At 37.0% G+C, this 13,780-nt stretch overlaps 1 protein-coding gene across 1 annotated transcript in view; it reads right to left on the bottom strand.

The window, feature by feature from the left end:
- The window catches only part of RIMKLB (ribosomal modification protein rimK like family member B), a gene marked incomplete at both ends in the record, with an annotated part of 29,574 nt that overhangs the window by 2,635 nt on the left and 13,159 nt on the right, over positions 1–13,780 (bottom strand). Inside the window, 2 exons of the mRNA XM_079549098.1 lie at positions 2,915–3,001; positions 5,026–5,256. Coding sequence (XP_079405224.1) covers positions 2,915–3,001; positions 5,026–5,256 — 318 coding nt within the window. The remainder of the gene's footprint in view (positions 1–2,914; positions 3,002–5,025; positions 5,257–13,780) is intronic.

Genomic DNA, 13,780 nt, shown 5'->3' on the forward strand with positions numbered 1-13,780 from the left:
CTGTGAAACAACTTAGTTCAGAATAAAATACTACACTCCAAAGTATCCAAGATAAATTTAGCTGAACATTCCAAAAACATAAATGGCATGTACTGTAACTTTGAAAAAAACCTCTTTAGCTCTTCAGGAATTACTGGCTTTTCTGCCAGCAAACTTAGGAAAGATTTGTTTTAAGTTCAAACATGTCATTTCACTCTCCTTCACTTCTAAAGCACATCAAAAGACTTCTCTGTTCTCATCCAATTTTACTAGTACAAATGAAAAGCATTTGAGGAAGACTCCATCACTTCCATCTCTTTTCTAGTCTTACAAGAAGTCATCCATTTCCATCTTTAGCTACTTCTCCCAATTCCTCTCTCATTTTGTTAATGACTCGTTCATGTCATATTAAATGTATGTTTTGCGATAAGGCTACACTTATTTTTTATGGCACAATTATCACTGAGTTATGCTGCAATACTAAGAAAATGCAAAAATGGATTTATAAACCGCCTATTCTAAGAAAACAGAATTGCAACTGTAGCAGACCTAGCAGAAACAATGTGCTAAGAATTCTAGCAAGTGATCAACGAGAGAAGTCTCTGCTTTCTCAGGGTTTAAGTCCTTCATAGCACAAAATGCTGCTTGAGGAACACGGAATTTCTTATAAGAATCACAGTAGCAGAACCTAGACTTAAAAGTAGACAAAAAAAGCAAAATCTTCCACATGATCTCTCCCATGCCCAAGTTTAGCTCTCCTACTGGCAGTTACTCCTACTGTATTCCTAGAAGTGGACAGAATGAACGATGCTTTGAAGGAGAACTACTTAGTTTTTTGTGATTATGCATCACCACAAAATCTTGGCAAAATAAAAATGGCACATTTGCAGCAGCAGCAAACTGCAGAAAATTGGCTTAGGTGAGCATGACTTTTATTCATTAAATGACTCCTGTGAACATTTGTCTCAATTTTAAATACCATTTGAAACTGGCCCATCTTAAATTAATTTGAAGAAGTTTCCCCAACTCTCTCAATGTGAAAGTGCAGGCACTGTGATAAATTTGCATTAGAATGTACAGTATATGAAGTATGTAAGATTTGTAAACAAAATTACAGAATTAACTGATGCTTTAGGACCCTCTGGAGGTCATCTGGTCCCAACACTTACTCAAGTAGGGGCACCTACAGCAGGATGCCCAGGACCATGTCCAGATGCTTTTTTTGAGCATCTTCATGAAAGAGACTCCACAACCAAACTGGCCAACCTGTGCTAGTGCTCAGTCATACACATACCATGGAAGTACTTCCTGGCATTTATAGGGAACATCCTGTGTTCTACCTTGTGTACACAGCCTGGCATTGGGCACGACTGAAAAGAGCCTAGCTCTATCCCCTGGACACTTCCCCTTTAAATAATTGTAGACTTGGTAAAATGCCCTCTGAGCCTTCTCTTCTCTAGGCTCAATGGTCCCTTCTCTTCCCAGTCTACCCTCATAGAACAGGTGCTCCAATTCCTTGATCATCTTCACGGCCCTTTGCTGAACCTCAGCTTCATATCCCTCTTGTTCTGAGAGCCCAGCACTGGATTCAGCTCTCCAGGTGTGGCTTTTCCAGTGCTGAGTAAATAGGAAGGGTCACTTCCCTCTACCTACTGGCAATACTTTGCCTAATGCAGCCCAGGATACACTAGCCTTAAGCAGAGATTCATATGAATTCTAGCTAAAAAATTGAAAAGAAAGTCAATAGCTACAAACTCTACAATTATTTCTAAATCTTAACAAGAAGCAATGTCAAGGCAAACCCAATCCAGTTCCTCAGTTACTCCACATTTGTCAAATTCAGCTTGCTGAAAAGTCAAATTCCAACATCACAGATAGTAAAGGTCTGCAAGCACTATAAGACCATACAAATAGGTATTACTGCCAAAATATTCTACTGCCACAGCCTCTTGCTCTTAGTGTTCCACCACATCAGTGCAGAATTTTTGAAAATACATGGTAATTCGAGCTAGGAACTAATCCAAACAAATATAACCAGTCTAGATTAAGCTAATAATTGTTCCTGAATCATTTATTGAACGTTTACAGAAACCATCATGTTTCAGAAGAGATGTACCAGAACAATCGTGTGGGAATAAACAGGTGCAATAAGAAGGAAGAAGTGGTGTCATGTGGGTATGTTTCTATTAGTTTATAGTAATTCCTGGTTTATGTGCTTAAGCATCAGCTTCAGACTCTTTATTACTCTTGTATTTTTCAAAGTGGATTAAAGACAGTGTGATCTCCTATATAAATAACCTCTAAAATTGATTCCAAACCTTTTAACTTTAGTAGATCACTATCATTAAAATGAATTGATGTAGTATTTTAGATCCAACCCTTAAATCAAAAGAATGATAACAGAAAAATTTCACATGAACCTGCTGCACTATCACCAGTGCTGTCAGATTCCCCCCCCCCCAAAGAAAAGAAAGATTCCATTTGGCAAACTGCATGAGATTATATACAAATCAGAATCCTAACTATAGAAAAAGTCACTTAGAAAAAAAAAACAAATTAAGGTTTATTGAACTAAAATTTTATTTATTATGCCTGTTTAGAAACATCCCTAAAGTCCAGGAAGGGATTTCTCCATATCCCTGGAGCTAGGCCTTCCATTATTCCGTTCAAAGCACTCCTTGCAAAAGTCACTAATATACTGTTAACACTGAACCCTTACGCTCCCTGGTATTTCAAGATCATATTCTATTAAAACTACTTCCCAGTATTGCAGCCTACTCAACATTCAGAATTTGGAGGCTAGAAAAATTTAGAAGTACTGCAAAAAAAATTCAACACCTAATAGAAAACCTTCTTAACTATTACTCTTTGACAACACAAAGTCTCAGGTACTGCTCAGAATACTCCCTGCCTTCACCTCTGACCTCAGACCCACCTCGGTGACCCCGCGTGTTCTTCACCACCATAGGGAACTCCAGCACTTCTGCCTCATCAATCATTTTGGCAAAATTCTCATGACCACCTGGTAAAAGAAAACCAATAATATTATATGCCACCAGCCTGGTGTAGCCAAACTGGGGATTTAATTGTGACACATTCCTCTCACTCTTCCAACTTAGATAATGCAGAGAAAAAAAAATAACAGTTAAGAATTTTGTAATCTGTGCCTTACCAATTTCTACTTCCTTTGGAATGTAAGACACAAGCTGACTACCATAGAATGGCTTAGGTTGGAAGAGACATTAAAGATTCAGTTCCAGTCCACCTGCTGTGGACAGGGTTGCCAACTCCTAGATCAGGCTGCCCGAGGCCCCATCCAACCTGGCCTTGAATGCCTCCAAGGCTCTCCTGGGCAGCCTATGCCAGTGTCTCACCACTCTCTGAGTTAAGAATTTAATTATAACATCTAACTTAAATCTCTTTTAGATTAACAAATGTTTAATAATGATAGTGGTGATTGATCACAACCCCAAATTCAAATTTGAATGCCCTGATTCCACCATCTTGTTCCAGTTTAGCCCTTGTACTTCATCATCCAAATTTTCTAACAGGAAAATACCACCGACATAACACCAGGAACAGTTCCATCCAAACTACAAGCCAGAAAAACAGCATGGCTTTTCAAAGGCGTAATCCTGACAGCAATAGCAATTCAAATCTTGTGACCCATTTCCCCTTTTCTAAGACTTAAGTCTCTTGCATCTCTTTCTCCCTATTTCTTGAATTACTACTTTGATCTTCTTGCTGCATTGAATCTGCAAGAATCTTAGAGAGTAACATTTAACATTTATGATGGATGCTTTAATTTTATTTGAGTTCTTTGATTCACAGGAGGCTGACTACAGTACAAGAAATAAGATAAGTCAGCAGATGAAGGGATGAGACTCCTCTTAAACCATGTGCAGTAAAGCACAGAAGTTAAGCCAGGACACTGTTCAGAAAGCCAGAAGCAACTAGCACTACTCCACCACAGATTTTAACGCATGTCACAGAATAAAGTGTAGTTCAATACATCCTGTTTTTCTTGGCAAAGCTGACTCTCCTTGATAACTTCATACTAGTGTAAAAAAGAAAGGTAACACTTCAGTCAAATTCCAGAGACAGGCATTAAAAGAACTAAAAGACAGGCAGGGAGTTAGGAAGAAACAGAGATGTTCTCCAACTACTCCGTCATTCTTTTTTCCCTTTCCTCACAGTGAACTAAAAACTCATCCCTTTCTGAAAGAGCTAGAGCAATTGTATCTATAAAGAATGGATATTTCTTCTCAAATGCGTTTTCATAGTATTGATAGAAATAGTTGACTGATGCTTTTATCAAGTTTGTGTTTTTGCTAAGTTTTCGTTAGAAAAGCCTATCAGTGTAACTGTATGAAGGAGAGGAAGGCACTAACGCTTCCCAAAAAAGAAAGGAAGGGTGAGAGGTGCATTCCATTTTTTAATGTATTCTAATTAAAGCAAAAAAAACCATGGTAGCTCAAACAAATGGTTCTCCTAATCTGGCACTCTGTAACGAACCAAAGACTCCAGAGGCAGGAACAAGGAGCATCAGTAATTAACTGAAGGAGGGAACTCCAGAGGGATACCAAACCTCAAAGAACTGTTAATAAGTACTTGAACATGTGAGCTTGTGCTACTTCTGGCCTTTCATAACAACTAATACATTTACAGGTGTTTTTATTTATATAGAAGTTTGACATATTTTCAGATTTTACTAAACTTCAGATCTTCAATATCCTGTAACATTCCATTCCCTGAGATTCTGTCTGTTGTTTTAGGCAACTGGAAGAGCTCAAGGTGTTTTAGAAGTAATCAGCAAAGTTAATTGCTGGGAGGTAGAGCCATAATTACACTACTCTTCATAAGATATCACAGCTAACCAACAAAGCCAAAGCCAGCATGTGACTACCATACTTTTTCTAGTTACTGATCACTTATTTGTGGAATCAGCCTCTCCCTACTTAATTCTAAGGATTTCCAAAACTTGACTCACTATAAAAGCACAAATTCTGCACGCAACTATTTCATTATTTGATTCCAAAGGCTTACCATATGAAAAGGTGTCTGGCAGGGGCACACCATGACCAGCAAGTTCTTGAAACGTCCAGAACTTATTGACACAGTTGAGGATGGCCTGGGGACGATTCATTAACCGACAGCCCATCTTCTCTAGATGGCGAAGGACTGTGATATCACTGTCACTTTGGACCCAAGGTGTTGGTACCCGGACTACCACCACTTGGGGGTAAGCAGTAATAAGCTCCCCGTTCACCCGAAGACCTAAAGAAGGAAAACAAAACCATTCCAATAGCGAGCATTAGAACAGCATGCATCTTCTCAGTCATACAGCTTCACATGCTACTTTTAGATTGTATTAGGGCACATAATCTTAGGCCATTTCCCAGGATGAAAAACTTTGTGCTAAGTCGAATTGCCAACCTTCCTCTGCAGGTTAGCTGTGCACTACAGTGACAAGAGTAGTAACAGTAACTCAGGAAATGCCTGCCTCTCTCATATATGTCTTGCCTACATTATCCAGTTTCTACCTTTCTCAGGCCCACTTGTATTGATTCCTCTGCTTGTGAAACCATGTTACACAATCACCAAAGTAATTGAGGTTAAATAGATACTTAAAAAAGCAACATTTTTAACACATCATTGAAAAACCTGACATATAATAAATGAATATTCAATGTTATCAGCTAGCAGGATAGCACTAGTTAACATTAAGAAAGGAACTGTAAGGAAAGTCAGCTCCATCACCAAGACCAGTGCCATCACTTTCTCATGACCTACAGTTTTACAGTGTCTCTGAAAAAAAGAAAAAAAACATGGAAAGAAAGTTGCAAGCACAGAAATATGACAGGATCAGTTGGGAAGACATCAAGCTTGATGAAGACAGTCTGACAGCTGAAAATGGGAAAAGACAAGTATTTTATATTCACTTTATTTGCCTTTAAGACCAACTGATTTGAATGTAAATTACACAGTTCACACTGCTGTCAGCAACTGAAGGGTTAAAAATGAGAAAAAATGAGCTCAGAAATCATAATTCATCTGCATTTCTGTACCTATGAAAGGCCTGTCCAACTATCTAGACTTAGCCCCAAATAATTACCTGATTAGCTCTATTTCAAAGTCATTACTTTTCAAACACAGACATGCACATACCCAATCTGTAGACATGCATACTATCAGGAAGCATGTTTTCTTTTTATTTTCATTTAAAAGTACATTTGAAGCAATTCTTTGGGGACAAAGGATCCTATGTGTACTTCCAGCTTTCTCTTTCCAACCACACTGTATCTTAGAGCTTGCACCAAAAATAATGAAATAAACACTGAGCTCCCTAAATGGAGGTAGAAATATATTGCCCAGCCACCAGGAGGGCATTGAGCCAAAACAAAGCTATATCCAATCAAAATATCTTCCCCTCATCCCCAGTTCCCATTGCCAGAATTGCACAGAGATCAGAAAACAAACAGATGAATACTCTGGACGTTAACCTCATTAGCACCAAGCACTGCCGCATTGCAGCTGACATGATTTGTGTGTTTAAATAAGCAGGCTTCAGACACACACACACACACACACACACACACACACACACACACACAGTCTTACAGAAGCATCCCAAGTAAGATTAAAAACAAAAACTGATAAAAAACTGAGTTGAATGTGAATATCAGGAAATGGATTATCTCCTTTAATCAGCAAAAGAGGGCAGATTTAAGAAAATACTGTAACTTGACAGTCAGATTCCATTTATTCCATTTACACATCTAGAAAATATATTAAAGTTTATGCTCAGGTACATTCACTTTTTGGAACTGTAATTGTATGCATGTTCTGATTCATGTGCAGGCTGTGAAGCAACCCATTTTACAAAGTACTGTATTTTCTACAGTCTTCCAAAATTGCCACTGTACACCACTGCTGTGAACCAAAACTTCCGTTTCCTAATTCATAAACTCTTGAGAGTCTAATTTGTTATTCTTCTTTTCAGTCATATCACATACTGAAGTTCTCCACACTGGAAACTGGAATTCAAAGAAGAAAGCAGTAGAAATGTAGGGTTCTTCTGTTAGACTTGTCTAAGAGATTGGTGTGAATTGGTGAATTTTTTCTCTTCTTTGGATACTCTTCCCTGCAGAACATTTTTTTTCTCCCTCTCCTAACAGAAGAGAGTTTACAAACAAGGAGCAGAGCTACTCAATGACATGTACAATTTGAGTCACCACTACTGACATATGGCATAAAATTAGCAGCAGTTTCCCAGCAACACAGTGCCTCAAACAGAAGCAACTTTATTACAGCAAAAAGGAGTCAGATTCTGCCACTTTGAAGAACAAGCTTGTATTCAACATTCCATCTGACACCCAGCAGTTAGTGGTCATTATTGATGAGTGGGTTGATAAAGCAATGCTTTCTTCACTATGATGCACTGAAAACAGTAACACAGAACATATTGATACACACAAATAATTTCTCTTCCAGAGAAACAATTCATGAATGCAAAGAAGGAGAGGAAAATAAAATAAAAATAAAAAAAATAATAATAATAAAATCTAAAAATTAAAAAATAAAATAGGAAGAGGTACACTATAGCGGGGTTAAGAGCTAATCAAATGTTTTTTGAAAACTGGGGTCTATTTCCTTTACAGTAATGGCACTGTTCCAGTCCTACAACAGTAACAGTGAGTTACATTCATGGTTTTCTGCAGACAATGAACAGATCTCACCAAAAAAAAAAAAAAAAAAAAAAAAAAAGAGCAGGAGGCAGAAATTCAGACCATGTGCAAGTATCTCAAACAATAGCAACTTGGTCCATTTGTTGACCTCCTCAAATGATGCCCATGACATCGCAGGCATGGAAAACAGATAACTGTAATATCTTTTGTAGTACCAGTATTGGTAGGAAAGAAAGGTAAATTGCACTGATAATCCAATATTATGAACTTCACCAACATTCATTTCACTGCTATTCGGAAAAAAAGTCTGAAGTTACAAAACATTTGGGTATTCTTTGGTCCTATGAGGTAGAAGACAGCTGAGCTGGAATATCACACTACATCTATCACTATATCACTATCACAAAAATACATGTAAATCCTGCACTCAAGCAAGACCTGCTCTTTCACTCAATTTTCTTTGGCATTCCCCCATGAGATGTAAGTCTACAAAATGGAATATGGCAGAACTTTAACATTAAACAGGAAATACCACAGTATTAAGAATAAAGTGCAAAAGTTTTTTGCAATGACAACTGTAACCAAACACGAATTAACTTAAAATATAAATCTCAGTAATAATTAAATTGATAAAACTACTTTCACTCCAAAATACTGTTTTGGGAAACAATTAAAAAAAAAAAAAAAAAAAAAAAAAAAAAACTGACTCAATAAGACCATGGATTACCTAGGACTCAAATTCAGGTCTTCAAGTACAGCACAACCATATGAACCACAGCTTGGTTAACTTATTTAATGAAATGGTACAATACAAAGTTAAATGTTTAAATGCACAAGTACTAGGAGAACTGCTCAGGTTGCAGTAAATCTAATTACTGATATCAAAATACTGATACTGATTCTATTTTTACACAATTTGAATAATCAGTATTAATAGATACTCTATAATAGATGAAAATATGAAAGTAGCTGGAAACGTCAGAAGTTACGGCTTGAGTAAGAAACCCAAAAAGCATAAGCACAAGAGAAAGGAAAAAGAAACTTTCTCAGGGAGAAATGCTGTATTAGCTAGTACTTTTACATATGTTAAAAAAGAGCCAGTAAACATGTTTCCATAATCAAACTCATAATTCAAGAAAGCAGAAAAAACTGTTTCAGTACACAGTACATTTCAAGAACATGGAACACGTTTCTAATATCAGCAGTGTACAAATAGAATAATATACATCTACTATGCACACAACATTCTGAAATAAAAAATTAGAATTACATTTTCAAAAACACTAAACATATACCAGCTTCTAGCACATTCTTAAAAGGAACTAAGAAGGAGTAAGAAATTCTCACACCCCCCAAAAAATTTCAGACTTCACCTCAGATATCAGTATGCTATCCTGAAGGTCTCCAGCTCTCTCGACTTCACTATACCAATTTATCAGTCCAACCACTTTGGATTTGCTAACACTTCCCAAATGAACAGACTTTGAGTAAGTAGGCTAGTACAAATTCAATTTCTTCAGCTGGGTAAAAGAGACTAGCCTCTCAGTGCAAAAACGTCCTCGAATTGTGAGTAACATCTCATTCTGCTAACAGTTTTTTCCCAACTAATCAGCTATTGCAACAAGAATCACTGAATTGTTTACAATTCTTGACTCACTCTTGTTCTCAAAGCAATGCATTACTATTTCTGGTTTGTTCACCCTTCCAGTATCCATCAGGCAGAAGATGCTGCATAACGTGTGTTGAACTCTTAAAGTGTTTAATAACTACCTACAGCTTACTTGAAGATAATTAAATCCTAATTGCCATAAAAAAGCTCTAAAGGAAAATACCTCAAACTTTATTACTAGTAGTGGTTTACTGGCAATAACAAAATACATGTTTCCTCACTAACCTCTACAAATGAAACTACATTTTTACAATTTTTAAAACATCAAATACTTTGAACATTAATACTGCCACGGAAGTATTTAGGATTAATTAACAAAAGCAGAATACATTTAAAAAATGCAACTGTATAAATCAAAAGTCTGCTTTAATACATCGACAAGTCTATCTTATAAAATGATTGTAAGTAAGCGACCACAAATCAGGTGATATTTCATAGTATAGCACTTCAAATGCAATTTTATTTAAACAAGACTCTAAACTGCAGAGCACTGCTACAACTACAAACAGAAAGTGGGCACCTCAATTGAATCAGTTCTACTTTATGTCCCTTCCTTGACTCGAAGTACCTCTTAATTTCCCAAGAAACAATACAGAACCATTCTTACAAATGCTTGTACTAATGAAGATAGTGAAAAACTTGGAGAGACAGATGACGCTCAAAACAATTATAGCTATTCTGGATAAGGCATTCTTTTCCAAACAATGGAAAACAGGCCAGCCACCTGTATGTATAGTTCATTAATATTAACTAGACTTGATGGCTATATCTGTTTTTCTGAGCTACATTTCTATTCACAATACACTGCTTAGAATCCCAAATCACAAGCACTTCAGAGTCATGAATAAATGTGAAATGATTGGACCCAAACATAAAGACACATACTGTGAAAAGTATTTTATAAACATAGATTCATTCTAGGTTACCATCTTGCTTTGATTTTTTTTTTTTTTTTTAATGGTGGGAATATAAACAGAAACTATACCGAAATCATGGTAAAGCACCAGCTACAGTTTTGTATATACATAAACAATCACATAATTAAAAAAAATTTCAAAAGATAGTATTTTCAGAAATTACTCAAAAAACATTTAAGCAAGGCAAAAAGGATCTTCACAGTATTTCAGCCGTACTCCCATACAGGGAAGTTTTAGTGATATAACTGTCAAGATGCATTTTTTAATGGAGCGTTGTAAGGAAAACTTCAAAAAAAGAGGAATCAAAAGATTAAATTATGAAACAAAGAACAAAACAGTTAAGAAAATACATGATTTTAAACACCTTGAAAAGTTAATTTCTGCTTTTCCAAGTGAGGTCAGGTTTTTTGCTCGGTTGCTTTTTTAAAGTTCTCATTATGCATCTGCTTTTATGATTTGTTCCTGAGCAAAGTTTGAAGAATTTAAAATATTTTCCATAGAAAAAACTCAAAGAAAAAAATACACAGTGAGATAAATTTGAATATTCTGAAATTAAAAACTGACCAGAGTTTAGAAGTATCTTGATTATACTGAAGACAATACTCTCACAGTTATTAACTGTGAGAGCAAGGGAGATGTTATTTATTTTAATATTGCAAAAAGGTACTCCAATTTTTATACAAGTATGTGTATGTATACATGCAAAAACAAACAGAAAACCTTGGGTCTTATGATCAGTTTTGCTTATCTGATTTAAGTCAGAGCTAACATACGCATGGATAATCTTGGACATTGTCCAATCATGGACAAGCTCTGCTCTTTTACTGTTGCGGCTGCTGGTTCCAAATCTCACAGGGTTTCTCTATATTACTTGCAAAAGTAATATACCCACACAACAACGTGAATTCAAAGGAAAAAGAAGGCAGTGCAGAGGCAGAAAATAAGTAGTTAAAAGTAGCGTTTTTTTCACTTGTTTCCTTTAGTGGCAGTGTCATCTTACAGTTTTCTGCACCTTCACATTTTTCAGATTACTTCTGAAGTAGATCAGGATTTTAGGCATTATTATTTGGACTAGCAAATAATGTTCATTATTTGGATCACTAATGAACTGCTACAGCCATTGCTACTGCCAAGCTTGTTGCAGCATTCTTAAAGTAACTTCAGCTCTCTTGAATGAATCTCACTGAAACAAAGTAGTCTAACCTAAGGAAAAAGTTTAAAAACAAAAAAAACAAAACAAAACAAAAAAAAAATCACAAATCAAAAGCATTTAGTATATTTTGATACATATCTAACTAATAGTTTCTTCTATGAAAGAAAAGGTTATTTTGCTCTTTGCATCCTTCGAATTTCCATGAAAATAAATAGGAGACATTACTACTGAATCAACCTACATAGTAATTGAACACTGTGTGAATCAGAAATGTGTTGACATACCTCTCATGTCCATTATTGACATGCAATACAGACCTTACGGGAAAAACCCTAAACATGCACTGAAAACTGAAGTAGTTCAAAATGTCAAAGACATTTTAAAATATCATCAAAGCCATTATAAAACTGGTACTTAGGATAAATAATTTGTATACAACTCTAATGAACTTAAAATTTAATGTTAATCAATGAATACTCTTGAAAACACTGATTAGTACTCCCAAATAAAGCAACATTATCATTAATATTTCAAAGCACCACGATGCAGGTGTAAGAAAAAAGTGGGGAAGAGAAAGAAAGGGAACGTAATCTATCTAGAAAACTGAGATGTGATAGGAATAGACCATCTACAGCTCAGTAACTAATGCACAGCATGGGATAGAGCAGGATAGAATTAGAATTCAGAATATTTCAGTCAGACCTACTAAGACTAGATAGTCCAGCTGCCTGAACACGAGGGCTTAACAAAAGTTAAAGCACTTTATTAAGGGTATTATCCAAATGTGTCTTTGACCACTGACATGCACGGGGCATCAACCACCTCACTAGGAAGTTCAGTGTTTATCACCCACTCATCTGATTTTTCCTCGTGCCTAGTCTGACAGGAGCAGAGTCCAGCATCATATTCTGTTTCCCCTCCTCAGAGGGAGAAGAGACCTCACTGCAGCAAACTTCCAGAGATGGCTTCCAAATCTGTTACCAGCTTGGTTGCCCTCCTCTGGAAGCTTTCAAGAACCTTAACATCTTTTTTATAATCTGAAACCCAGAACTGCACACAACACTCCATATGAAACTGCATCACTATCAAATGCAGCAGGAGAATTGCCACTAGCTGTGCTGTGTATAATGCACTCAAAAATGCAGTTTGTTCCCTGGCTGCCAGGGCACATTCCTGGCTCATGCTGAGTCTGCAGCCACTAATACCCCCAGATCTCTCTTTGCAGGGGTGCTTCTCCAGTCACTTGCCTCCCAGGCTGTTTCCAGTATTACTCTACCACAGGTCCTTCACCGGCCATTTACCCTTACTGAACTTCATGCCATTGCCAATTGCCAAGTGCTCCAGTGTACGCAGAGGAATAACAGACTCAGCCCTTAAGCTCTAGATCTGGACAAGCAGCCTTTGCCAGCAGCTGACATTCCTCTCTTTGGTGCCTGTACTCACTGTCTGAGATGAGGTAGACATCACCACCGCCACGACACTCAAGAATGCTTATTTGAGATCTGAATAAAGAACTGTCCTCTCCCCCTCTTTCTCTTTTCCCTCAAAATCTTGGGTATATGTGACTACTGCTTTTCTGACCTGCTTTACCTGACAAAACAGCAGGGACCTAATCTAACTACTAATTTAGAGCTCAGTAGCAGTCAGAACATACAGCTAACAAAACAAGAGAATGTTCTTTCTCTTGATAGCAGCAGCTGAACTGTCCTACGAACGTGAGCTCTAAGACATGGTTTCTTGGAAGGGCTAAAAATAATAGCCTCCCTGTCGTGAACATAAGGTATTCCTACACCTATCTCCCTACTGCTTGCACTCACAGGCAGCTTTGGTACTCAAATGGCTGCACCACAGGCTACCTCAAAAAAGCCTGAATGACAGAAAAATGACTTGGTGAGAGGGAAACTTACTGAGCTACACTGACTTGTGATTAGAAAGTAAGAAAAAGTGCCTGCACAACAGAGAAATTATGGCATAACTGGGAACAGGGGTGAGAGAGGGACCAAAGGCAATCCCCCCAGTGTTTCAGATGCCTGGAGCTGAGGTTAGTAAGCCTGCCTAATGGAACTGCTGCCTAAAACCACTGCTCAGCATACACCATACCTCAGAAGCAAAAAGAGCATTTTGCTTATAAAAGAGACACGATCTCTTAGTTTCTACATCACTATAGATGAGTATTCTTGTATATCTTGTCAAGATTTTCACACAATTTTCTCCACTAGGACATCTCAGTACATTTCTTAGGTCAAGTATGCTCTTAAGGCTTTAAAAGTACAAAGCACTCTCAAGTGACAGAACTGTGGCAGATATCTGTCACTTTTTATCATCTATCTAGAGCTCATCAACATCAAGAGCCTTAGAAATAAATAGCAGATGA

Source organism: Tetrao urogallus (assembly GCF_951394365.1).
Source record: "Tetrao urogallus genome assembly, chromosome: 1".
Lineage (NCBI taxonomy): Eukaryota > Metazoa > Chordata > Aves > Galliformes > Phasianidae > Tetrao > Tetrao urogallus.